The following is a 27,798-nucleotide window of genomic DNA, read 5'->3' as shown; positions in this document are numbered from 1 at the left end:
CATTAAATGTGAATGAATATAAACTTTGTGAATTTTGCACCATTTCGCCAACCATAATTGACTGATGCATAAGCGCAACGACCGGTTACCCTAATTTCATGTAATTTCAATTTGAGTCGCGTGACCAACATATTGCGTGACTCACACAGTTTATGTGTCCCAGGAGCCTTGGCGTGGAGATTTCGCAATTCATCATGGCGATTCGAGCTCCTCTCCTTCTTCGTGGATTTGTTTCCCCTTTACAGTTCATAGCGGCGTTCGCAATGGTCATAACGGGAATTTTCGATCGGGTTCTTCTTGTTTTTTTCGCAAGTCTCATCGCTTTACCAGTTTGGACTGGATTGTTGGTAAGTTTTGTAGTCTAATTTCACCCTACACATGTGGGTGGGAGCTCTTGAAACCCCTTGCTTTAGTAAGCCTGCCGATAAACGACCGATAAACACTTATAAGACTTCCATTAATATGGCCACATGGCTTTTCAGTGGCTGAATGGTAGCAGATTTCTCTGTCAACTGAATTTTGGGTCATGACTTCATCATGATTACAGTTAAGCGCCACTGCGGGAATCCCGCGTTGCAATCAGACACTCTTAAACCTGAAGTTTTAAATTAAGAAGTTTTCTCTTAGTCCAGACAAAGGTAATTTCTTATTTTAAGACGGTTGTTCTTGATTTGAGATGAATGTTCTTTATTTGAGAGTTTCCCGAAAATCCGCTTCTTATTTTAAGATATTGATTTCAAGGATGGAGGGTTTCTTAAAATAAACCTTTCAAAACAGGAAATTGCTTCTTAATTTAAAAGATGATTGAAGATACAGCTTCTTAATTTAAGAACTAAGCTTTCGCAGGTGCCGGCGACTGGAGTCTATTTTTGGGCATTTTAGATTATTGTTCTCGCACCTGCTCCTGCCGTGTTCGGTTCTCACGAAAATGGGGCACTGTGGTGAGCTGACTGGGTAACCTATCCCGCACACAAAGCGGGAAAAGAACCAAACAAGAAGATCTGTTAGATCTTAAAACCGCGCTTTTAAACTTTAACTGTTTTCTTAGTACCACAGTCGCAACGCAGTGCATATTCCAAAGCAATCTTTGATGATTCATTGATTACTGTAGACATCACAGCACTTGATCAACACAAACTCTATTATCGCACCATCAGTCGTAGCCGTTGTGACATCTCCGATGACGTAATAGTCTTAATCTGGAACTTTCTTCGGGATATGTATGGGCATGAAGATATGAACACTATTACAAACCGCTTTCTTTCTTTAAAGTCACGATTAAATTTAACTGTTTTTTTCCCTTGAGTTAAGGGTTAGCAAAGAAGTCACACGAGTCACATAATTCAAGAATTGCGTTATCTACGGCTATCTTTAGTACGGTGGTTATTTCCCTATCAATGACGTAATCTTTGCACGTTCTGACACGTTCTTTGCTTGGCTTGCAAATATTTAATTTTCCTTCCGATCTATGAACTCGCTGCGATGAAACAGTCAAAGGATTTACTTCATTTGCCTAAAACCGCAAGAAATACTGGCAAAATTACAAATAAATTAATGACCGTCGCTTCTGCCGAAATAAACTTCCAAAGTAAACACGATCTTATTTGTCACGTAGCGAAAGTGAAAGCTGCAACGTCAGCGCATTCCATGGCTGACGTAATACCTTTTTTCAGCGTATTTATTATTCCCTTTAAATCCAACGCTTTGATAAAAAAAAAAGAAAATATATTTTACCTAAAAAAAAGAAAACAATATCCGTAAAATCGTCCGTGCATTTATGTTTTAACAGATTCTGGCGGAAAAACATCACACGTTGCGTGACTCAAAGTTTGGCCGAGCGGAGGTCTGCGTCTGGTCACCGACAAAAAAAAAAAAAATAAACCACGGGTAAACCTAGAACCGCGCTCGGCCCATGGCCGCGCGGTTAAAAAGAGTCCCTTACAAAATTAACCCTATTTTATTTCTATTTTAAGGCTATTTTAATGCTATCACATCTATTTTGTCCTATTTTATCCTTGCAAATTTCTATTTTATTCGTAGTTTACCAGATGAAGAAAATGGGGCTTCTATTTTATTTGTGTTTTTCATTTATTTTATACCTATTTTTAAGCAAGATAGACAAAGTGGGGTATTATATTTCTATTTTCCAATAACATCCTGAAAAATAGCCTGCAAAATAGGCTATTTTAATCCTATGTTACATTCTTAGATCAGTGTTCCTCTATAAAACAGTGATGAAATAGACTGTTTTATCCCTATTTTTCTTTGGGTAGCAAAGGTGATGACTTGCTCCTTTGCAAAACAGACATAAAATAGGCTATGAAAATCCTATTTTTAGATCTGTCTCAACTTTGACAAATGACAAAATAGCTTTAAAAAACACTATTTTATTCCTGTTTATGGACGTTGATTTAACCCCGGTCTCTTTCATTGCAAAATATGTATAAAATACTCTATTTTAATTCTATTTTATTCCTGGCACCCAAACAGTATTTTTCAAATGGCAAGGTGCATGTATATTTGTACTGAAATATTATATTTTATTTTGTATTATTTGTCAATTCAAGATTCACTAAATTGTTACCACGTAAATAGTGATTTTCAGGCTGCAAAAACTTCAACAGTGAATCTACAATTCCATCAGCAATGTTCAAACAACAGTATATGGAGGCTTAATAATTCAATGAGGTTGATTATGGCAATCTGGCATTTGAGAAGCTTGAATCAACCATTTATGGTGACATTCTGTTTTCCTTTAGAAACATACATTACAAAACAGTTAGTTTACCTTTAGGAACACAGAAGGTTGAATGAGAAAGAATTATGACAATCACATGCCACATGAGACTTCTTCATAAACAGTACCATGCATTTCATGCTTCTGACAAGTAGATAGTTTTAACTCTGTAAGAGTTAAATTACTTGGGACAATTATAATCTTCTTTAAATGATGTCTGAACACTTTCCAACCTGTGTCAGGCCTCTAAATTCAGTAAAAAGCTGAGTTTCTTCTGTAGATTGTGTGAACTGCCATCTTGGATTTGAATGTTACTAAGACCCTGGGAATGAGTTGCTATAACCCATGATGCAATGCTCTGAGAAAGGCGCGCATTTCAACGGTCACTGAACGATTGAAAGTTTGAAGATGTTTGAAGATGTTTGAAAGTCACAAAATCTGGATCTTTTGGCTCTGCAAGAGACTGTAAGTATTAAGAATCACAAGCCTTGTGGATTAAGACTTAAGATGGTGTTTTTGATAATCAGTATTCCAATGATATTTACAAGTATCACTAAACTCAATCTTGGCCATGTGCTGAGCTGAAGAGTTTTGGATCTTTAAAATTGTCTTTCTTAGGTCTTTTTTTTCTTCTAGTCTATTTCAGCTTTTCTGTATTACAATCATAACTTAAACCAAAAACAATTTAAAGCTTAATTGTCATAGAAGTTGATCTGAAATCATGTTTCTGTTTTGAGCAGTTGCCTTCAGGGGTCAATTTTATAGAACACAACTTATGATCTGATTTTAACCACATGTTGTGTGCTTCTGTTTTAGTTATTGAAGCGGAAAAGCTTGAAGTATAGAATCACCAACAGAGCTACTTGGTTAAAAAGCTAAGTGAAAAACAATTGACAAACAGGAGTGATGGCTACTTTCACTATATATTTCTGTCATAATCTGTTGGACCTCGTGGAAAATGCACTTGCAACTTTGACTTTTGAACAAAGATGTCAGTGTAAGCTTAAATCTGTATGACACATCAAGAAACCGTTCAATTTTAGCACATAAAATAAATTATAAGCAGAAACAAGATGTTCCAGCTGGTCTTTAATCTGGTGTAAGCTCCACCCTTGGATACTGGACAAAAATCTTAGTGACAATTTTTACACTGAGTCATTGTAATTTCAATTAGTGCTAACTATTATATTGTTTCAATTGCCATTTGCTTCTTAATTTAATGGGCCAAATTTATTAATGTCACTGTTTTTTATAATTCTGGACCTTTGACTTGGCTATATACAGTATGTACTTGTATTACAGATAATATTGCTATTTTTGCACATGCCATATTTCATAAATCTTATTGTTCAATGGGTAAATGTGGCCCACATGTGCTCTATTTTATAGCTATTTTTAACCCTGTTAATTATAAGACTTAATTTCAAAGCTATTTTAACCCTGTTTATGTCTTTTTTAAAGCTATTTTAAAGCTAATTTATGTAAGTTTTGGTCAGCACTCTGGACTATTTTTTGGCTATTTTTGTTTCAAAACAATAGGTTTAAAATAGGTTAAAAAATTGCTTTAAAATAGTCCAGAAAAATAGTAAAAAAAAAAATACAAAAATGATAGGAATAAAATAACATATAAAATAGGTATAAAACAGATATAAAATAGGCATTATTTTCGTAAGGGACGCAATTTCACCTACCCACGTGACAGGAAATAAATCTTGTACCAGTATACTGAATTCATGAATTCAAGTACCTTTTGCCAGTTTTCTAAACTGCCATTCGCATGCAAGAATGACCACAAAATGTTGGCTTAAAAGTTAAGTTAAGAGCGTCAAGCTCTTTGTGTCATGAAACAAGGATGGGACAGATGAGTATCAATATTGTTTGTGGTTGTTGACAGGAGGATCTTCATTGAGGTGAAGACCTCTTCTTTGTCTTTTTACATGTATGTTGTTCATTTGCACTCATTGTGCGTTCAATATTGACTACAAAGCTATTATATTCAAAGAATATTTTATATAAATTTCCTTGGAGTTATGTTTGGGAATACAGTTGTTTGTTTCATTAGAAACTTAATTATACCTCACTGGGGGCTATTTAAACTCAACCTTTCTCAGTGTGAACAGAATGTACAAAATACATAGCAATGATGGATCATCCTTGCAAGTGCAACAGTCTAGTGCCATATGTATTTTATGTATACTGTTTAAATTTGTCAGTTTGTACATTAAATGGCTCTTACTGAGGTATTATTGTAAGAACCTTGAGGACATTATTATGATTTTACTACAAAAAAACCAGAAAATGACTTATGTTTTCATATACAGGGTTTTTATCACTGACTCAAAAAAAAAAATTATTAATTGCTCTATAAGTAAAGAAATGCAGATGTTAAAGTAAGTGGGTTATTGAAGAATTTTCAGGGAGAAGAATATTTAAAGGGGCTGTGTTGCTGATTTAAATTATTTTTTTTGCAAAGACTATGTCCACCACTCTTGGTCATTTGCCTCTACTTAAAAATCATGTTGAGGTTTGTTCCTTCTTCAAAGAAATTTAATTTCACTTGACAAGGCATGAGTTAACATATTGTGACATGTCTCCTTTAATAATAGTAGGATAATTCAGCCCTTTCCTGATGGCCGTGGAGTCTTATACAGGACCAGGACCATCTTATTAATTTTTTTTTCCAACAAGCCTCCAATTTCTCCTGTTTATGTATCATTTGTCAAAATCAATTCATCAGTTACAAATAATTGAGGACTAGATTGTAAGAAAAGAGTCTGATTTGAAGAGCTACATTGGTCAATTTAAACTCCAAAGCTGTGGTATGTAATGTTCACTTATTTTGAATTTAAATAATCTTTAGTTTACATGTACTTAATGTGACTCTAGTTGTTAGAGCATGATAAATAATGGTATTTGGTAGCATACATTCTGTGCTTTCCATTTGACCATAAACTCCACTTTTAAATTCTGGAGCATTGGGACAACCTCCAGAGGTATGAATCCCGAAATTTCAAAAACTTGTTTGTGGACTGATTTCAGGAGTATTTGGTTGAATGGAAAGTGGCCATTGTAATTAGGTGATTATTTCTCCACGCAGAAAAGAGTGGTTGTTAAGCAATTATGAAGTGGTTTAATGTCCTGTTGTGAATCCAATGTCTAGCTGGATTACAAATAAATGACTGAGTTTGATGAGTATTGCTTTGCATTGAGAGTTGTATTTTTCTGCTAATAAGTACAGTGCTGGTATTGCCAGACTTAAGGATATGTGATACTACATCCACGGGTGTTTAATCGACACTCACTGGCCTCAAAGCTTTGGTGGTTAGCTTCACACTAAGCTCCATGGAAGAGATCTGTAAATGGATTTCATCTTGTCCAAAATAGCGAAAGTAACAGGACTTCTTGAAATACTTCTTGATATACTTACGTGAAATGAGAAAAGTACTCTTAAAATGGGAATTAATTTTAAGGAAACAATACTCTTAAACTGTTCTTGAAAATAAGAATAGTCTTTTCTTAAAATAAGAGCATCCCTTCTTAAATTAAGGATTTTAATAAGGAATCTTAAAGTAAGAAACTGTTTCTTAAAATGAGAATTACTCTTAAAATAAGGAATTTAATTTAACAAAACCAAATTTCTTAACTGGAGATTTGTTTTAAGAAATTTATTTCTTAAAATAAGATTTTTCATTTAAGAGTGAGAGATGGCCCCCAGAAAAACGAAGAAAGGGCCAATTTGGCCCTTTCCTTTTACAAGACTACAGGCTTAACCAGGCGTAGTATTTTAAAAGCCATCCCAGGGCTCGAAAATGGCGACCGATATGGTCACCAATGTGACTAACATTTCATCCTTTTTCATCCATTTCATCCTGGTTTCATCACCATAATGGCAACTACATTTTTCTGTGTTGACGATCAATCCGGTTATGTTGTCACGCATTCCTTCTAGACAATCATATTGAAAGATCTTTGCTTCTAAAACATTCAACATAAGAAAAGAAGTCAATCCATCATTTTGCTCCGCTGTATTGATAATCTCACATCAGAAAACATCCAAGTTCGAAATCGCCCTATAATGCATTGCAAACCCTTGATCATTGACTATGTCATGTTTGCCTAAGGACTGTTCTCTTGTAATGCACGCATCATACTAGTATCTGATTCAAAAGAAACTTATTGAGTAGAAACACTTCAAAAAGCTCTTACTATTAAATTTTATCCTAGATCCTAATCTGTTTTATTTTCCTTGGTACCCTGACACATTTTTCCTTCTGCAGCTTTTAATGTATTGGCCCCTTTATGGGCGGCCGTCACCACCAAAAATACAAGATTATTAAACCGAACAGACCAAACATAAATGGTTTAGTGATGGTTTGCGAAATGGAATATATGATTGACAAATGATACTGTTTAAATACAAATAGTTAGGTGTTCTTGTGTTAAACAGTCTACTGAAACAGTAAATGATTTAGACAATTTAGAAATGGTTCAGTCACCGATATCAAAATGGAACAAACTAATAAGGATCAGTTTATTTAAATGAGAATCCATCTGACTACGATACGTAGAATGATCAGGTCTGACAACAAACGGTCAAGTGTTCTGTTTCAAAATTGTGTAATCACTGGTGGGACGGTTGAAGTAATCGACAAATCATTTAATTCATCAAGAAATGGTTCAACTCACGGTCCAATGGTTTAGTGTAGTGCCAACTGATTTAATGCAGACACAAATAGTGCAGTACGAGGTCAAGTCATCCGTGCAAACAGCAAATATCTTAACTTAATGTTGAGCTGTTCAGTCATAGAAGGAATGGTCCAGTGTAATTAGAAATGATTGAACGAAATTAAAAGTGATTTAGCGTGGCACGAAACGAAACAGCCTTGTTTGCGCGCCGAACCGCAAAAAATACAACAGTGAAGTGGACAAGTCAAGATTGAAATGGATCAGTCAATGTGGGGTCTGACGTAATACGTATACCATCATATTTTTCGCCAAATTAGCAGAGTGAATGGGCGTGACACGGGTCACACCGACTCGGCGAGCTTGGCCAAGCATGTTGTGGACAACTTCGGTAAGTTTGCTTCTTTTTATTTCATTTTGCAATACATTTCTGTCCAGAAGATATGTCTTTGAGAGTGCCAGAGGGAATCTAGAAATTATGACAATATTTATGAGATCAGATAGGATATTATATCAAGGTCAAAGAAGGTCAAAGTCACGAGCCTGAACTCAAAGGAAATGATGACACCTCCAGTTTACTCACCTTTGTTCTTTGTCTTGTTTCAGATTTAAACTTTTTGGACTATTTTCCACTATGGTATGGATTTTGTTCTATATTTTAACGCTATGTTTTAAATTAACAACGTTGATTGTATAGATATATGCTCAGGCAATTCAATTAGATCAAAACGACTGTCGTCGGAAATAGTGTAACAAACAACTGAGCCGCCTACTCACCTCTTTGCTGATCTTTATCGGAAATATGTGGTACTTGGCGATGCTTTGAATGAAAACTTTATTCACTTTACTCTAACAGTTGATTGTCGTTAAGATACCTTGGTTCTTGGGCAGTCGCTTTATGGGAAAAAACTACTAAATTTTGAGGGGGTTGGTGTGTACATTTTTTTTGTACACTACTAATTGTCATGCACGTGTTTTTCTTTTATCATTTTCTAGGATATTAATTTTCTTAACACTATTTTTCTTTGCCTGAAATTTTTCTTTTGCAAATTGCAACTATGAATTTCTAATTTTACGATGACTGCAGAAATTCTTGCGCGTTCATGGGCTAAATTTTTATTGTCAATAAGCGGACAGACACTAGAATTTATAATTTATAATTTATAATTTATTGACAATTTGTTATCAGTTTTTCATGCGTCTGTCCTGTTGTTGATCCTGAATTTCCTCATAACATTGTCCACAGCTAGTTTGACAATGTTATGATGAAATTCATTGTCAATAACAGGACTAGTTTTTTCCTATAAAGTGACTGCCCAAGAACCAAGGTATCTTAACGACAATCAACTGTTAGAGTAAAGTGAATAAAGTTTTCATTCAAAGCATCGCCAAGTACCACATATTTCAGATAAAGATCAGCAAAGAGGTGGGTAGGCGGCTCAGTTGTTTGTTACACTATTTCCGACGACAATCATTTTGATGTAATCGAATTGCCTGAGCATATACCTATACAATCAACGTTGTTAATTTAAAACATAGCGTTAAAATATAGAGCAAAATCCGTACCATAGTGGAAAATAGTCCAAAAAGTTTAAATCTGAAACAAGACAAAGAACAAAGGTGAGTAAACTGGAGGTGTCATCATTTCCTTTGAGTTCAGGCTCGTGACTTTAATCTTCTTTGACCTTGATATAATATCCTATCTGATCTCATAAATATTGTCATAATTTCTAGATTCCCTCTGGCACTCTCAAAGACATATCTTCTGGACAGAAATGTATTGCAAAATGAAATAAAAAGAAGCAAACTTACCGAAGTTGTCCGCAACACGCTTGGCCAAGCTCGCCGAGTTGGTGTGACCCATGTCACGCTCATTCACTCTGCTAATTTGGCGAAAAATATGATGGTATACGTATTACGTCAGACCCCACATTGACTGATCCATTTCAATCTTGACTTGTCCACTTCACTGTTGTATTTTTTGTGGTTTGGCGCGCAAACAAGGCTGTTTCGTTTCGTGCCACGCTAAATCACTTTTAATTTCGTTCAATCATTTCTAATTACACTGGACCATTCCTTCTATGACTGAACAGCTCAACATTAAGTTAAGATATTTGCTGTTTGCACGGATGACTTGACCTCGTACTGCACTATTTGTGTCTGCATTAAATCAGTTGGCACAACACTAAACCATTGGTCGGTGAGTTGAACCATTTCTTGGTGAATTAAATGATTTGGCGATTACTTCAACCGTCCCACCATTAATTACACAATTTTGAAACAGAACACTTGACCGTTTGTTGTCAGACCTGATCATTCTACGTATCGTAGTCAGATGGATTCTCATTTAAATAAACTGATTCTTATTAGTTTGTTCCATTTTGATATCAGTGACTGAACCATTTCTAAATTGTCTAAATGATTTACTGTTTCAGTAGACTGTTTAACACAAGAACACCTAACTATTTGTATGTAGACAGTATCATTTGTCAATCATTTATTGCATTTCGCAAATCATCACTAAACCATTTATGTTTGGTCTGTTCCGTTTAATAATCTTGTATTTTTGGTGGTGACGGCCGCCCATACCCCTTACCTAAAAAAATTGGCCCCTAAGAAAGGTCCTCAGGGGCCACTTTGGCCCTCAAGAAAAATTTTCTGGCTGAAACACTGTGATTATACATACATGTACAGTGGTTAATTAAGATATAAGGTTTATAAAGAATGTTGTTTACAAGTGCAGCATTGTGAATTGTAATTTTAGATTCCATGTTGCCGTGTGTCTGTTCAGTAATAAATCACAGATGACAGCAAAATGTGGTTTTAACAAAAAAAAAGTGGCAGTGGCACATGAACCTTTAGGAGAGGGACATGGGGGGCTTCTGAACACCACAACACCGCAAAAAAAAAAAATTAAGGAACACTGCATCACCGCAAGAAAAGTCAACGAAACACCGTCACTGCAACACATATTTTTAGTGCCATGATTCGTTCATGTACACTTCAAGTAAAGTAATAATTTAATACCTCAACATTTTTCCACAAAATAAACACATCACAACGCTTTTCATTGCGCATATGTCGATACTGCTGATGCCTGTAAATCAGTTTTCCTGCTCTTGTGAAGAAACCTTGCACGAAGCTAGGAAGTGGACGAAGAAAAAAAAGAGGAGCCTCGAGAGATGGCCTTTACCCAGATTCCTCTCTTCTTTTACTTCGCTCACTTTTCTTGGTGTATAAACCCACTGACTGAAGCCCTATCTTGACTGAAAGTATTGCTTTCCGGAGCTAGCTGCATTTGCATTCAATATTGATAATCAAAGGTCAAGAAAGTGAGAGGACCTTGGAGCGGGTATGGACCAGTATCAGAATGACCTCTAGGCGAAGCCGACTAGCAAAAGGAAAAAAATTGTAAACATGTGCAAGTTACAAAGCTTCCTTAGCATAGAAAGCCTTCTTTCTTCCCTGCTTATGCGACATCTGAATATATTTTGTGGCCAGTAGTTTTTGCCACCTTTTCCTTTTTTCATAGAAAAAAACTGCCCAGTCAATGATATTTGGCCTTGGCGTTTCCAGAATTTCCAGGATTGTTTCTGTCCTCACTCCTCCGCATGTCTACCGAGCACTGAGCTCCGGGTGGCAGGGGTCGAGTTACTTGTCAAGTTACCTAGAAATGAAAACAGCTTCGGATTGGCAGCTGAAGCATAGTAAAGATTGACTACAGATAGTAATGGTCTGTATTTTGTTACAAATTATTAACCTCAATGGTATGTGTTTGTCATAAATTAGCATGGATTAACGAAGTTTACATGCTAAATTTAGGTCAAATTTAGGTTTGAAAAAGGTAAATCAAAAACCCCAGCACTGCGATCAATTTCATTTCACCGAACACCGCAGTGTGAAAAACACAAACATTGCACACCGTAGGGTTTGAGATCACCGCAACACTGCAAGTTGAGATTTTACTCACCGCATCACCGCATTAAAAAAAAAAACATCAATACCGCAACACCACAAATCTCCATGTCCCCCTCCTTTAGGAATGTGATACAGATGTTCTTCGAGGTGTAGTCAATCGATAAAAATGGAAAAAAGAAAATTCGCCTTGGCAATGTTCAAATAAAAATATCAGAAAAAAGAAATGTTATTGCTGTTAAATTTGTTTGCTTTGATCATAGATGCGAATGCAGCCATAACATTTCTGGAAAAAAAGACCTGAAAAAAATTCAGGCTTTAAACGGGATTCAAACCGAGGACCTCTGGGTTGCCAGTGCAATGCTCTGAGCCCAACTGAACTACATTTATATCAAAGCCACATGAGGGCGGTCATGTGTGGTTTGGCCCTTTATGTTCAGTGGACGTAATACTTGGCTCAAGTATCTGAATTCCCTAGTAATGAATGTCCAACAGTAGCAATTAAATGTAGACATGATGATAGATGCAAATGCAGCCATAACACTACTGGAAAAAAAGACCTGAAAAAATTTTCAGGCTTTGAACAGGACTCAAATCAACAATCTGTGCATTACTGGTGCAATGCGGTCGTGTGTAGGTCGGCCCTTTATGTTCAGTGGACGTAATACTCAGCTCAAGTATGTGAATTCTATAGTAATAGATGTCTAGTTCCATAGTAATAGATGTTGGACATCTATTACAGTACTGTGGATTTCTTTGCTTTACTTCAACCACAAACAGTACCTGTAGAAACATGACCAGTTTTGAACAGGTTCTACGGGTTATGGCCCTTAATGACAGCCCTGGCTAGTACTACAGTGTACATGCATAAGTGCCATTCTGTTTTAGTGATCTGCAATTTGCCAGAAGTATAATGTGGCTTTCATGTCCAGTATATATGTGTGTGTGTGTGTGTGTGTGTGTGTGTGTGTGTGTGTGTGTGTGTGTATATATATATATATATCGAGCGATAGCAATTGGTGATTGATATCAATTGATATCCATTGAATTGCAGGCAATCCTAAACCATGGAATCCAGAAACCAGACTCCAGAATCTGGAATCTGGAATCCAGATTATTGATAGAGAAAGACAGAAATAATTTACAGTGTACTTCAGCAATGTCCATTAAAATAATATGGGAAAAATTATTTTGCATATCCAAAGAGAGGGGTGTGACTGTCAAGGTATCAACAGCTTGCTGCCACTGACGGAAACTCTGTTCCTTATGACTATGCTAACTTGTTCAATATGGAGTAGTGTTCTATGAAGGGGCGGTGGCAAATTATACTTCCAGTTCAATATATGTACCAGTATACAGTAGAAGCTCTCTTAATGGACACTCTTGTAAGCAGACAGCTCTACTTACCACCACTTTCACAAAACCTAGATAGTGTTTGAACTCCCTTACAAACTCAACAGCCAGCTCCAGTTAACCTCTTGTCAGCTTTTTTGCATCCCGAGGGTGTCCTCTTATGAGGGCTTCCACTGTAACTAGATCTGTACTTGTAGTTGCCACAGACATCATGGAATATATACATGTATTATGGCCCCCACGATGAGATTTCTCAATGTTGGCAAGTTATTCCAGAATACCTCTATCGTACGGTTACTACTGGATATTCATGCCAATTGAAGAAGTAATCCTACATGGTTGTATGGGGTACCATGGAAGAATAACATACCATGTAAAATAATATTAGTTGTTTGTTTACCAATAGTCAGCCACAGAATAATGACATGTGCCAGCTGCCACCCCTCTTCTCACACACTCTAGGGCCATCATAAAGGACTTAATGGTGTAATATACCTGTTGCCACTGACTATACTAGATGGGCCCTTGATTTTATGGGTGAACATGAATGTTGCTCACAAAGTAACAAGTTTGTTACCGGAATCAAAGTTGACTCCAGTAACTCGAATCTTGATGACAGCCCTGCAGTCTCATAAGGAAAGCTCTACATGTAACTGGCATATTTAACAAATCAAATGTGGTTTAGTGTTGTCTGTACTCTCATCGACAACGATATGCATCATCACAGTGGCCAAAATGTTGTGGACTCACGAGGCACAGCCTCGTGAGTCCACAAGAAAATTTGACCACTGTGATGTCGCATATCATTGTCGATAAGAGTACAGACAACACTAAACCACATTCGATTATTTTTTTTTTACCACAATATCAACATTAAAAAAAAAAAAATTCAGAGCTTGACCAAGAGCGTAACACATTGACGTGTGCAGCATTGTCTACAGTGGACTCTTATCAACAGCAGCAAATTAGCCAATCAGATTGCGAGATTAGTAGCAATTGTGGTAATTAAAAATATAACTTTGTTTTATGGTATATAATGGTAACTCACTATTAAAAACCACTCATACATGTAATTCAGCAATTCAATTTTCCATCTTCAGATCATGACCAGTTCTGGCCTTGGTGTTGTTGTGGGCACAAAAATGAATCCAAATCATCCCGTGGTAAGAAACTTAATAGCTCTTTTACTAAATACTGTGCAGTAGTTGGCTTTTATCATTATTTTTGTGCATAACATGTACATGACAAGCATCATGCAATAGGAAATATTGGGCTATAGATATGCATAATTTTTATTCCTCTGTACCCCTGTGCAATGTCAACATGTACATGTAACACTTTCATCTAATAGAAATTTGTATTGTATCATTTCCAACATTGAAAAGGAGGAATGAGGGTGCTGACACTATTTTTGGTGTTATTCTGTTAAAAACGAGATCAGTCATTTGCATTTTAAAAGGCTGACTGCATTAGCCTCAGTTGGAATCCGTTCCCAGACCAATGCATGTACCTAATGACTAAGCAGTTTCCAAGAGCCCTGCCCCTCCCCCCTCCCTCCCCTCCCTCCCTCCCTCCCCCCCCCCCCCCCCCCCCCGCAGCTGGAATTTCCAATTAAGCTTGTTACATTTCTTTCAGTGTTTAGGTCCTAGAGAACCACCCAGCCCCCAGTACATGTGTGCATGCCAAGGTTTCACTTACTTGTGTGTATTTTAATGGCCTACAGTGTAGTTAGGCTTGAAATTCAATCGATTTTCAATGTAGACGTTGCATGCCTTCAGAAAGCAACAGATCTGAGTGCAGTTGGAGTTTAGATTATGTATATGGTGCATGTTTGTTTTGATTTTGACTTTCATTTTGTGGTAAATTTTATACAATTCTGCCAATTAATGATTTAAGAGCTAAATTTAGTCTTCCAACTTGACCTGAAAAAGTCACAATTGGGCCATCAATTAAAGGGGAGATTTAAATAATTAATATGTATATTACTAGTAACATTGTTAGGTAACTATTTTATTTAAAGAAGACCATCAAGTGGATTTCTAATGAATTATACTATTCTTGACTTGTGATGGAACAAAACACATGTATTATACATGTAATTGTTTACAGGTAAAATGCAATCGTGATAGGAAAGTCTTGATTATGTGGTTGTCACTAGTAAGGCATTATGTTGGATTTGTTCCTCCCTGACTGTGTTGTATTTCTCTTATGCCATGCTAGACTGTTACCTACAGAACGTTGAATATCTTCTGCTCCATCTTGTGCAGTTTGATCATGGTCTTGTATGGTGCAAGTCTCTCTGGCTATGCCCAGATAGCTCATTATGGGTCAGCCGATGACGTTGACAACTTCAGTGACAGCTTTGCTGTTGTGGCCATAATTTGTGTGATGGCACTGATTGAAATTTTTATATGCATCATGGGGGTAATGGCCTTGAACGAGAGAAATTCTACATACATGCAGGTACAGTATGTTGATCTTTGTGTGGGTGTGGGTGTGTGTATTTGTGTTTCTTTCATTGTATTTATTCCAGTCTATTTTTGTTGTGCCTTTTTTTTGTTGTGATTATACTGTAAGTTGTTCTTCTTTTTCAGATGGTGTCACTTACAGGTAAACACCCAACTGATTCTTATAGCTTCAAATAGATTCATTAATTTTTTTTTTTTTTTTTTAACAGCTTGATGATCCACCTATTGCACCATATAATGATCAGGCAGCAGCGTATGTACCGTTGGATCAAGTGCCGAGAAGTAATTTTGCAAGAGCTGGACAAATTCAGGTACATGTACATAAAACGTTTACAATTAGAATGTACAAGACAAATTGTCACTACATGTATGTACTCAGTTTTAATGCTGTTATCATTATTATGACATGCAAGGAACAGAAAGCGGGTTACAGGACTGGGGCTGGCTAAGTCAATTTTCACCTTTTGCCCTTCCTGGCAATTGACTGATGCTTGTTTTCTTCACGCTGGTGACAGCTGGCCAAACCCGTAATCTAGTTTTACTAGCACCATAGTAAGTTAGTATTTGCTGTTTTCCAACCAAATATCTCGGCGAAGACTTCAGAATATAATATTATAGCCTGTGGTACTTTTGGAAAGGTGCTGGCTACCCTGCTGGGATGCTAATGGTCCAGTTCTAAGCCTATTCCCCTCACTCTGTCACACAGCACAATGCCAGCTTAACGGAGAAGGTCCAGGACAGGGTTGTTTGTCAGTATGCGGCTATTTTTATGTTAATATTTGGCATGTTTCGGTCTCCAGGGCAGCTTTGAGGCCCAAGCTGTACCAACAGCCTACCAACCAATGCCACGGGCTGTTGTTCAAGGTGGCAGCCCTGTAATGATGCCTCCAACTTACACGAATCAGATGGGACCTGCCAAGGCTCCTGTAATGTTGATGCCAGTACAAACCATGCAGCAGATGCCCGGAACATCAGGGAATGGACTAATGTATGTCCAGGTTCCATCTGGAAGTACCCAAGAAAACACCTTATCCCAGGTGCCTCAAGTAACCATCCATCCAAGCGGTCCACAGTCTTCTGAAGATATGCAGGTAAGGTTTATTTTAATCAAGGTTTGTCTTCAGTGATTGCTTTCTCTGTTAAAAGTTAACAGAAACAAACTAGCGTGTACTTGAAGCTTGCGGTGAAAGACTCTTTCTTTTCACTTTCAAAGGCTGCAACTACATGTATTTAAGGACGCTCGCGCAAATTGTTCCTGCGCATCCTGACTGCGCATGCAAATTTACACGCCACGTCATGCATGAGAGCGCCCGCTAAGTAATAAAATGAACAATGATAGGGCAGATGGCTATTGCTATAGCTTTGCCTGGATTTAATGATCTTTGACGTTCGGAGATCCCTACGTTTCTTTCCAGAAACAGATTTCGTGTACAATTATCTCCACAGTGTCCAAAAATGAACAAAAAATCCATGTGAGAAGTTTAAAAAATTTCGGGATTTCTGTCCACGGGACATCGAATCCTGCCATCTTGCGGCTGGACGGCGCGTGAAGCTATGGTCGCTAATGCAAACTTGTTCTTTAAGGAACCTCGCCAGTTGACTAAATTCACGTAATAGGTCCACTTAAACAATATTTGGCAGAGAACATTTCACTTCAAAGATCTAATTGCAATATTTTTGGGCTTATAGACACAGTGGCCTTATTCGCTAAAGAAGCGCGATTTTTTCAGATTTAGGGTGTTCTTCCGGGCATGTTCTCTCCAAAACGAAGTTGGTGACCCTCCATTTTTTTTACATTTCTGACATAACTAACTCATCATCTTACAGTGGTAAAAGTCTCAGAAGAAAAATCAATGTTGGAAAATTTTCGCGCGAACGTCCTTTATGAGGAAAAAGTGGTCGTTAAGTTAGCAAGAGCCAGGAATCAATTCCTTGGTTTCAAAGGCTGTAGCAGTTTATTATATTAGTACAATGAGATTTTTTTCTAATTAAGGTAAATTAAAGTTACTGTAGCTTTTGAAACTCACGGACACTCAATCCTCTTTGTGCCCTTGGGAAAGAAGCGAAATAAAATAAAAGCTCTCTAAGGGACCGTTCATTTTTTGTAAAGTGGGGGGCGGGGCTGGGGGCTGATAGGATTTGGGGGAGGGGTCATGCCAAAAAATATGGCTTGAAAGAAGGGAGGCTGAAAAATTGAAAGGGGGGCCCACTCAGAATATTACCTTACTGACGGCTTCCACAGTAGTGCAAAAGTTCCGCCAGAATGCCTGAAACAGCGTTCCTGAGGTTCTGAAAATTTGAAAATTTCCTCGGGGAGCATGCCCCTGGATCCATTTCAGGTACCCTCCAGCAAGAATTAAGCCAATACAAAGCATTTGGTTGCTAAATATAGCGAAAGCACCACATATAACTTCTTTTTGATAAAAAAAAAGAAGAAACATCAGCTTTTGCCATGCTTTTGTCTAACTTTTCTTTGAATAGCAACTATAATAGTGCAAAATGTCTGCCAGAATGCCTAAAATAGCTTTCCTGGGGTTCTGAAAATTCAAAATTTTCCAGTGGAACATGCCCCCGGACACTCTACTGTACTAGGTACCCTGCAGCAGGAACTAAAAGCATAGAAAGCATTTGGTAACGAAATATATTTGAACCTCCATGAGTGACTTCCCTTAAAAGAAGAGGCAAGGTCAGCTTTTTTTCAGGCTTTGTCTATTTATATTTGAATATGGAAGCTGTGATGACAGCATCTATAATAGTGCAGTTCTGCCAGACTCCCTAAAATAACGTTCATGAAGTTACGAAAACTCTTTTTTTTTTTCCCGGGGGAGCATGCCCCTGGACCCCTTACTTTGAACCATATGAATACACTCAAACCTTCACTAACGACCATGCAACTCCCTTTCATCGAACAGTCAAGGCAATGTCAGCTCTGATTTAGGCGCTCTTTGTCTATTTTTATGACTTAACAACTGGTACAGTGTCAAAAACGGCTTAAAATGGCTTGAAATTGGTATATTGTTTTTCTCTGTTTTCAGATTTTGCTTCTCAAATTTCATGGGGAGGGGGTCATTCCAAAAATTTAGGGGTACAAGGGGATAAGGGGATCAGGAAAAATATATTAAATATAACAGGGACTATGTATCAAATCCCACAAGTCTCCCCTATCCCATAAAAAATAATGAACGGTCCCTAATCGGACATGTGGTTACTGAACAGTAAATAACCACAACAGTACAAAGAAAGAGTTGCAGAGTTTAAATGTTTTAGTCTGATTGCAAAGTTAAAAAGTATTTATTTATGTCATCGGGTGTGTAAGATAGTCCGTGACTTTTTGGAAGCTTGACTTTATTTTTCTTTTTCTTCATACGACAAAAACCGGAGATAAGCGCAGGCCTGATGGGCCACTCGGCTCGTATGCAGAGTTAACCCCTACCTACACAATAATTATAGTGTTACCCCTTTATAAAACTGAAGCTAACTATATCATTCTCAGGATAGCCCGAGTGCTTATCGGGCTTAGTGGCCTGCTGTAAGGTTGACGTACACTATATGTACATGTAGCTTTAAACTCGCAATTCGGAGTCGAACTCGTGAAATGGACACAGTTTCTTTCTTTCGAATAGCTTACTTTAAATGCATGTACTAAGCAGAATGTTGCCAGAAGTTGCAAGGCGTCAGCAGTGATAGCAACGATAAGTGCAACAACAGTTAAGTTTGTTTCTTTCTTTTTTTCTGTTTTTTTTTTCTTTTTTTTACGCAGGGCACAGTTTAAAGGGAAGGACATGATGTGGATCGTAGAAAGACGTTATCCGCTAGTACGTTTAGTAGACTTATATTCCTTGTTGTGAAAAATTAACAAAATAACCGCAAATAGGAAGGTACGATAAAATGCTGATTCATCGGAGTCACTGAGGTGAAATACTATGAATAGAAATAAGAGTAAGTTTGTTGAATAGCCAAAGTTTTACCAAACTATTTTATAGCTTCTATTCCAAAGGCCTCTCTTTAAGGCTGGTTTTCACTAGCGACGGAGTCAGAGTCGTAGTCGGGGTCATATAATTATAAAGAGCGCTTATAACTTTGTGAAAATCGAAAATCAGAGACATAAGTGGAGTAATAAGCTTAACGGAATCGGAGTCGGAAGAATCAGAACGTTTCCATTTCTTCCGACGCCGTTTGCGACTCTGTCGTTTATGATCCAGTGCCAACTACTATTGTCATAGTCGGAAGTAGAAACGAAAGAACCAACCAATCACAAGCTTTAAGGCCCGGATTCGAACATTGCGATTGGTTTACTCCTGCTTCTGCTTCCGACTCCGACAATCTAGTTTTCACTAGATCGTAAGCGACGGAACCATAAGCAGAATCAGTGTCTGCTTCTGATTACGACTCCGACTACGACTCCGTCGCTAGTAAAAAGCAGCCTTTAGGAGACCTTCTCGAGAATCATTAGTTAGAGCCACACCGGCCTTTGATTGGAACAATTTGGACTGAACCGGTACAACAAAGGTCCAGCTACCTGCCTAACAAACGTTACACAATGTAAATTCAGAGCCTTTGTGGTAATAGCTACTATTTGCCTCCCGCCCCACTTGTTTTTAGAGTTTTGGCTTGAATGTTTAGTAGCTCCATCTCAATGTTAGAATCCTTGAGGGGCTTAAGGTATGTCGCAACGATTGAGTTTTTTTTTTTTTTTTTTTCTTCTTTTTTTCTTATTTTTCTTTTTTGATAAAGTAGAACAAATTACAGTCGTTTTCGTTACGCAAAAGGTTACAATTCTAACAAGACGTTACTCTTCTATAGCAGTGATACTATAATCTTAAATACACCTTTTTGCAATATTTCAAACAAATTGCGGGAAGGGGTTCCGAGCCAAATTAATTATACGAAAAATTAGCTGGCTCTGAACCGGCTCCTACATTTTCTTTCAACTTAATTTGTGAAAAGTTTAATTCTTGACATGTTGATTGGCATTCGATGAAAAAAATAATAAGTGGGGCTCAACCATCTTGTTTCTGTTTCTCTCTATTTCCGGTAGAACCAGCTTAAAAGGTACATAGTAATTACATTACTTTACGACACAAAGTGTTGACGTTAGGAATAATATTGTAACTTTTGGTATAACTTACATCACCTACATGTATACAGATGCAGATAAGACCTGTAACAGATGTAAGAAATTCCTTTTCTGATCTTGCTAGCCTGTAGTAGTTTCACGTTTGCGTTATAAACGCGAGCGGTGAAGTTAGAAGAGTAAGTTCGCCCATATAAGAGCTTGCTGTTGGACTGAGATTTTGTATGTTTGTTTGTTTTCTAAGAAAATGTGTGATTGTTTACGGTAACACCATAACTTAAAATAGTACAAAAAATAGCTAAAAAAAAATGTAAATACATAATATATTTAACTTTAGTTGTGTTTGTTTTTTGGTAAATAAAGAACAGTGTTCGTTAGTTTTTTGTCGTGTTTGTTGCTGTCGTGTTAAACTACAAGTTGTTTATCGTTTAGGAGAAAGACCCGCTACTCACTATCTATCACAGAATAGATAGTAGCGTAGCCAATTAGAGAACGGCATTCGTGATAGAACGCTAGTAGATTTATACTATGTATGATAGGTAGTGAGTAGCGTAGCAGTGTGCCCTTGTTAACAAAATGACGGCCGCTTCTTGGCGTTTTCGAAGTGTCTGTGAAGAGGATTTAGATTAAGTTTTGAACGACTAGTAGATTTATACTGAAACAATTAGATTATTCGCTCTCGATTTCGATACGTTATAGTTGACTCGGGTTGCGCCCTCGTCAACTATCACGTGATAGAAATCTCGAGCTCATAATCTAATTGTTGACTGAGAAACACGAGTGAAAGTTTTGGAGAACGAGAAGTGCTGTGAGAAACTTTCACGAGTTTTGAGCTCGAGATTTCTATCGCGTGATAGAAATCGAGAGCGAATAATCTAATTGTTTTAGTTTAACTCTGCTAGTCGTTCAAAACTTTGTCTAAACTCTCTTCACGGACACTTCGAATACGCCGAGAAGCGGCCGTCAGTTTGTTAACAAGGGTACACTGCTACGCTACTCACTAATTATCACAGAATAGATATTGATTAGAGTAGCCAATCAGACAACGGCATTCGTGATAGAACGCTGGTAGATTTATACTAGATATCGATATTCTAACGTGGATCCGAGGCTTTCGGGTCAGAATTTCATTTTTTAAAGTTTCTTTTGTTTCACAATTTCTAAAAGAGACTCGATACATAGAAAACACCACCAAATATATAAAAGTTTGTCCTGAAAGCCACGGAGCCATGTTAGAGTATTGATATATCGAACATGGCCTACTGAGTTCCTCTATAAATCATAACATGACAGGTGAATACGTTCCGGTGGCTGATCCAATTTTTGAAGTGAAATATCAAACCCAAAAATATTTTCGTGGAGTTCCGTGTTCACGTACATCATGGCGATTGCAGTTCCAACATTACTCATTAAAGTTACAGTACTTCAGATGGTAGGAACCTTTTGGTTGGTCATAGTGGGAATCATTGATCGTGTACAAGATGGAGATCGTGCTACAGCATTCCCTCTACCTTACATTGTGGACTGGAATTCTGGTAAGCTTTAGACAACTACTTTGTTCAATGCTAATACTACTACATGTATCCGTTCGAAACATTTATCCTCAAAACGGTTCCACAACATCAGTTAATGAGACCCTGCTGCTGTGCAATTCAGAGTATAAATTATTAAAGCCACACCCATACAGGGGGAGGGGCAGATCTAACAGTACCAGCGAGGATATTTATATGGGTAACAACATTGCAACCCCCCCCCCCCCCCTCCCTTTTGCTGGGTAGATGCAGGAAACAGAAACAAAACACTGATTATGGTGGCAAAACATGAGTGGCAGGGAAGACAGAGACAGAGTAGCGGCGTCTCTACCCTTCTGGGAGGACAATAGGTCAGACGGTACGATGGCACCATCCTGGAGAGATCCGGACCTATTTCCTTGGAAGTAACATGCATTACATTGCATGTCACAAAAGATCGGTAACCTTTCGCACCGTTATCTTTATTCAGTGGGTCTTAAGTACTTGACTTACTGCTAGTTAGAACGGTATGGTACACGCCGCAACGCCAAATGATGAAATAATATCAAAATCATTACACTTCAAAAAAATATGTAAATTATTTTAATTACCTAGTACGTCAAACTCGTCTTCGTGAAATGCATGGCGGCGGGGTTTAAACATCTACACTATAGAGTAGCAAATTAAGAACGGGAAAATTTGAATTAAAAGCTTTTAAATTGTACTTTGTTTTGTATCTCATTATTTACAAAATCACAATTAAATTGAACACCTCTAGGACCCGGCTCTAGAGTAGCAATAAAAATAAAGTTGTACTTGGGTCCGTTGTACCATTCTTGTACCAGAAGAGGCTAATATTAGACTTAATAATTTAATATGCTTTACTAAGATTACGATTATTTGACAAGAGTGGATTCTGTGACACTGTTTTACAAAATACTCCGTCAAACTTGTTACAAGCTCGGTTTACTTGCGCATATTATACAGTATTGAAAGAACACCCTGTGAGAAAGTGCATGTTAGGACGCGTACTTCTAGGTCTCAAAACAACACAGAAACAACAGGAGTAGTTAATTACGGCTCGGCCAAAAATATATTACATATGATAATCTAGAGGGTTGCACAGGAGATCTATGGCACGATTCACGAACGGAAACTGAATTGAGGATAACGGATCTCGGATATAAATATTTCGTTTTGCCGAATCACGAAAATAAGCAAGTACTGTAAGATACTCTTTTTATAACCTGTTCTTACACTAGAAAGAGTGTTTGAAGAAAGAAAAATCGTAAAAGGCGGAGTCAAGGCTACATATTGCAAATCGCATGTATAAGTCACTCTCGATAGACAACTCTAGCCATTCGTATGCATATGACTCGCGTCTCAAAATTACGTAGAATTGAGTGGTGAAGTCACGAATATCGGTGACTAGTCGAAGTTCTTCACTGGTCCCCCAAAACCTTCAGTTCACGGATCACGAAGAATAATTTCGACAAAGATAAATAAACAAGAGAACGGGAAAAAGCTGTGGAAACACTCGACTGCGGATGTTGTTGCCACACGGCACTTCACAATCTGACAAACTAGTTTCACTCAGCACTTGTCTCTATAATTAACATCCCAATCATTGATAATTTGAGCCAAATATATGTACGAAACTAAAATCTCTATTGATATTTAGTGTAACTTTGATTATCTTTTCTTTTCCGTTACAAAATTAATTCTTTATTTCAGATCTTAATAACTGCGCAGGTGTTGGGTTAAACGTGGGAATCAGGAAGCAACTTAATGCAAATTCTGCTTTGGTGAGGAAAGTGGACATTTTTTTGATTGAGTGTTGCTGTACCCATTTAGCTTTAAAATTTTTGGCCAAATGGTACCTAGGGATTTTCAATGTAGAAAAAACACCATTGGACTGATCCTGGTACTTTTTAGGGTCTCAGGCGGAAATTACCACACGAGTCTCTTACAGCAATTAGAATTGTGGAGTAGTGCCATTTACGTTGTGAAATTATAAAACCATGGCAACTCGGGAGGTCTTAAAAAACTTGTTTAGTAAAGCTAACTTTAATAATTACAAAATATATAATTTATGAACAAGAATAGAATCTTATAGTTTAGTACTTAACATATAGTTCTGGACATGGTGCTCAACTTATTTAAGTTCTAACTTTTTTCTTCTTCTTCTTCTTTCTTTCTTATTTGGCACCGTTCTAGGTTATTACCTTCAAAACGTTGAATATCTCCTGTTCCATCTTATATGGTTTCATCTTGTTCTGGTATGGCACAGATCTTTACACATATGCCCAGTTAGCTCATTTGCAGTTGAGGCCATAATTTTTGCCCTTGCGCTGATTGAAATCTTTCTCTCTTTCATGATTTGCTTCAAACGAAAGGGACCCTACATACATACAGGTATGTTAATATATAGATGGGTAAACGATGTTGGTTTGCCAACGATGATGCCTTGGAGAAAAGGATCCAGTGGATACAGAACGCTTCTTCTTTAGATAATTATAGGTTGAATAAACAGAAGAAGATGCGAACTTTTCTCGTAGGAGGTCTTTAATTTAAGTGGACGTTTCGCCCATTCGGGCTTTTTCAACACTAAGAATATCAATACTCGGAATCTATATATATATTGTTTTATTTGTTTCTTTCCTGTTATTTGATTTGTTTTCACTTTTATTAGTTTTGTTTCTTTGTGACCACCATTTCCCTTTTCTTTTATTAGAAGAAGTTATTAATACGCAATTATTTGATTCACGGTGTTAGGGACTGGTCAAATAGTATAAAGGGGAGGGGGGGGGGGGGGGGGTGGGGGAGAGCGTTGTGGGCCGGAGCATTTGCAAGTGTGGTGGAAAGAAAACAGGTGGCCACCCCTTCCATTCGGCACAAAACTGAGTGACCTAGGCCACCCCTAAATGAAGGTTGGATATTACATGCCCCAACCGCTACCAAACATGGCACTTTTTGCTGCGTAATCAGACAAAATCGCATTATGTATATGAACTTGTGATGTAATTTACATTTTAGATACTGTATATTTCCTAACAATACAAAAGCATCTGAAAATAATATTGTTTTTTCAGTTTGCTTTTGCAACCTTCAACTCCTGTTCGTAAACTCTACAGAAAACTTGACTGTAAACCTCGCACACTTGGCCTCCGGCCTCGCCTCGCGTGGAACAGTGAAAATGGCTAGAAAATGGCTGTAGTGAGTCCTGGGGACTAACACAGCCAGCAAACTTCGAGACCAAGGCCCAAGGGTTTGAGTGCCAGACCCATGACCATGAGTCCCGTACCCTGGTGAATAAATAGTATGCCTATGGACACAAGTCAGCGATTTGGTTCTTGAAGATTGGAATATTGGGACTCCTTGCTCATTCCGTTAGATCTACTTCTTAGCTTTGGTACAGATCAAAAGATCAAGGAATGAGAATTCGAATTTTTTGGTACTTACAATAACATAATGATAATTTCGATTCCGTGCGTACAAAATTTAAATTTGGGTAGCTAAAAATTGAACGATTTTTCCCCCCACCCCCTCCTCCCCTCCTCCCCCACCTCTTACCAAGGGTTCAAAAACTGATGACCCATCCCCTCTCTGCTCCTGTCCTCCCCCCAATACTTTTTTACCAGTCTCTTTTTTTCAATTTTGTTTAAAAGCTTGCTGATCCATCTATTGAACCTTGTAATGATCAGGCAGGAGTGGATGTACGTTTGCTTCAAGTCCCAGAAAGTAAGTTTTCAACATCTGTGCCAATGCAGGTACAGTACATGCAACGTTTACAACCAGAATGTAAATGACAAGTAACAAATCGAATGTGGTTTAGCGTGGTCTGTACTCTTATCGACAACGATACGCGTCATCACAATGGTCAAAATGTTATGGACTCACGAGGCGGAGCCGAGTGAGTCCACAACAAATTTTTTAACGTCAAAGAATTTTTTTTTTTTGTTAAGAGCGTGATAGCTGAAAAAGGCATTGCGTGACATATTGACGCGAGCAGCGTTGTCTGGACTCTTATCGACAACGGCAAATTAGCCAATCAGATTGCGAAATTACTGGCAATTGTGGTAGAAATCATCATAGACAGATGGTTTGGTGGAGGCACGGTGGCCTCCTAGGTAGTATGCTAGACTGCGGATCGAGCGGTCCGTATTCGAACCCGTGCTGGGGAAATTGTGTTGAGTTCTTGAGGAAGGCACGTTACTCTCACAGTGCCTCTCGAATCTAACCATGCGGAGTAACCCTGCAATAGATTGGCATCCCAATCAGGGGGTGGGTGATGTGTGTTTGGGGGGGGGGGGTTAAAATGCTCCTAGTCGTCGTAGTCGCCTCATGTTACAGAAACCGAAGATAAGAGCCAGTCTAATGGGCCGCTTGGCTCGCATGCAGACTTTTGAGCACAATTTTGTTATTTGATTGGCTCAGAATAAGTTGTAGGATTAATCTTTCTTGTTTTTTTGGTTTATTTTACTTCACATATTTTTTGCAGGGCACAACTTAAAGGGAATGGCATGATAGTATCTTTGCGAAGATTCTTTCTGTTATTTCATTCTATGAGTGTTTGTCAGTAGCGTAGCCTTTTAACGATGGACAAACAAGCGTTCTCAGATTCCTACAAGTAACTGTGTAAAAGCAAACAAAAGGGCAGCAAAACAAGAAAGTGCGATAGAACGTCGAGTCTTTGGACTCACTTATGTTAAATGCGACATGTATGGATATTCAAAACAGTGGAATACAAAGTTAGCTCAATTACGGATAGAGGGTTTTCAATTGAATGTTGAAAGTAAACAACACTCAGTTTTTTGTTTTTCCGTTTTTTCAGTTTGGCTTTACTTCGGTTTGACATCGAGTGAGTAGTCTAATTGGTCACTAATTGGCTTGGTTTGAGCTTAAGGTGGCTCCCTATAGTTTTACGATCGCACGAGCGCTTGATCAGGACGAAAGCTCAAGTAATCTGCGTGCGTTCAAAGGAAAACGTCTGTGTTTTTCGATATTTTATGACGTCAACATGGGCACAAACAGCAAACCTGACAGTGACGTTTCTCGCGTTTCCTTCGGTGAAATTCCGTAAAATTTGGCAGACGGGTTATAAATACTTTACTTGAGTTGGAGCTCTATCTGACCAGTATCTCTATCTGACCAGGATCTTTATCTGACCAGTATCTCTATCTGACCAGTATCTCTATCTGACCAGTATCTCTATCTGACCAGTATCTTTATCTGACCAGTATCTCTATCTGACCAGTTTTTCCGCAGCGCTATCAGTAAAGCCTGAGGACCTATATCCAGTCTCTAAGGAAAAAGCTCTGGGAACGAGGTTGGCCTATATCCCACGAAAACACCTGGCTATAATCGTTTCATTTCCAACTAGCGCGAGTAGGATAAATGTTTTATTAAAATCGCCCGCCAAAATATCGAAAACTAAATTAAAATAAAAATAAACACTCCCAAAAAATCACGCACACGCTTACCATATTTGTAGCGCATGGTATAATAAATTCCATAAATTGTACTAATTCTTTGAGAAAAACTATTTATCCCCAATCATAATCCATCAAATATTTTCGCTCGAGCGCGATTGGTCTAAACACGTCACGTGACCGAATATTCCCCAGCGAAAACTGAGGAAAATCCGAGAATATTCCCTAATGTTCAAAACTGCGCGTGTTGCGAAAAAGATTTAAAATGTAATGAACACAATAGCCTCCAGTTGGGGCGAAAACATGCTCGGATATTTGTCCTTGGACATTATCTGTTCCTTGAAGCTCACAGTTTTCCTCGAGCTACGCTCTCGGAAAACTGTTCGCTTCTCGGAACAGATAATGTCCGCGGACAAATATCCTAGCATATTTTCGCGTCAAATGGAGGCTATTGTTTATATATACCCAAAAATCACCCAAAAATTACAAAACAGCCCAAAACGTAAATATGTGGGATGAGCAGAGAGATTTTGACTGCAGTGAAACGTGAACGAGATATTTACGTGAAAACCATATTACCCAGCCAAAATACGGCCCCCGCCTTAAGCTCAAGAAGTTTGTAATT

General features: G+C 37.9%; 1 protein-coding gene, 1 long non-coding RNA gene and 1 pseudogene across 4 annotated transcripts; all 3 read left to right on the top strand.

Moving 5' to 3' along the window:
- The first annotated feature begins 164 nt into the window (after positions 1–164).
- Positions 165–20,607, top strand: LOC149105108 (uncharacterized). 3 transcript variants are annotated; one of them, XM_089270609.1, is made up of 6 exons: positions 165–347; positions 13,789–13,851; positions 14,909–15,151; positions 15,366–15,467; positions 15,957–16,247; positions 18,917–20,607. In XM_089270609.1, exons 1-6 carry the CDS (start codon positions 195–197, stop codon positions 18,926–18,928), a joined length of 864 nt encoding a protein of 287 aa, XP_089126735.1. In that variant the 5' UTR covers positions 165–194; the 3' UTR covers positions 18,929–20,607. The 3 variants fall into 3 exon arrangements, with proteins under 3 accessions (XP_089126735.1, XP_089126736.1, XP_089126734.1); XM_089270610.1 differs by lacking the exon at positions 13,789–13,851; XM_089270608.1 differs by lacking the exon at positions 18,917–20,607 and having other exon boundaries at positions 15,957–16,635.
- On the top strand, positions 1,949–5,932 carry LOC110069525 (uncharacterized). The gene is made up of 2 exons (XR_002298901.2): positions 1,949–3,202; positions 3,554–5,932. It is a non-coding gene; the product is annotated as an uncharacterized LOC110069525 (long non-coding RNA).
- Positions 20,608–21,270: 663 nt separating the features above from the next.
- LOC149105107 (uncharacterized) lies at positions 21,271–26,385 on the top strand (annotated as a pseudogene).
- Positions 26,386–27,798: the final 1,413 nt, after the last annotated feature.

The sequence above is a fragment of the Orbicella faveolata genome, unplaced genomic scaffold (genome assembly GCF_042242905.1).
Source record: "Orbicella faveolata isolate gen_17 unplaced genomic scaffold, um_ofav_v1 contig_34, whole genome shotgun sequence".
In the NCBI taxonomy this organism is placed as follows: Eukaryota; Metazoa; Cnidaria; class Anthozoa; order Scleractinia; family Merulinidae; genus Orbicella; species Orbicella faveolata.
Note: the sequence above shows the minus strand (reverse complement) of the source record. Positions and strands in the feature narration are given on the sequence as shown.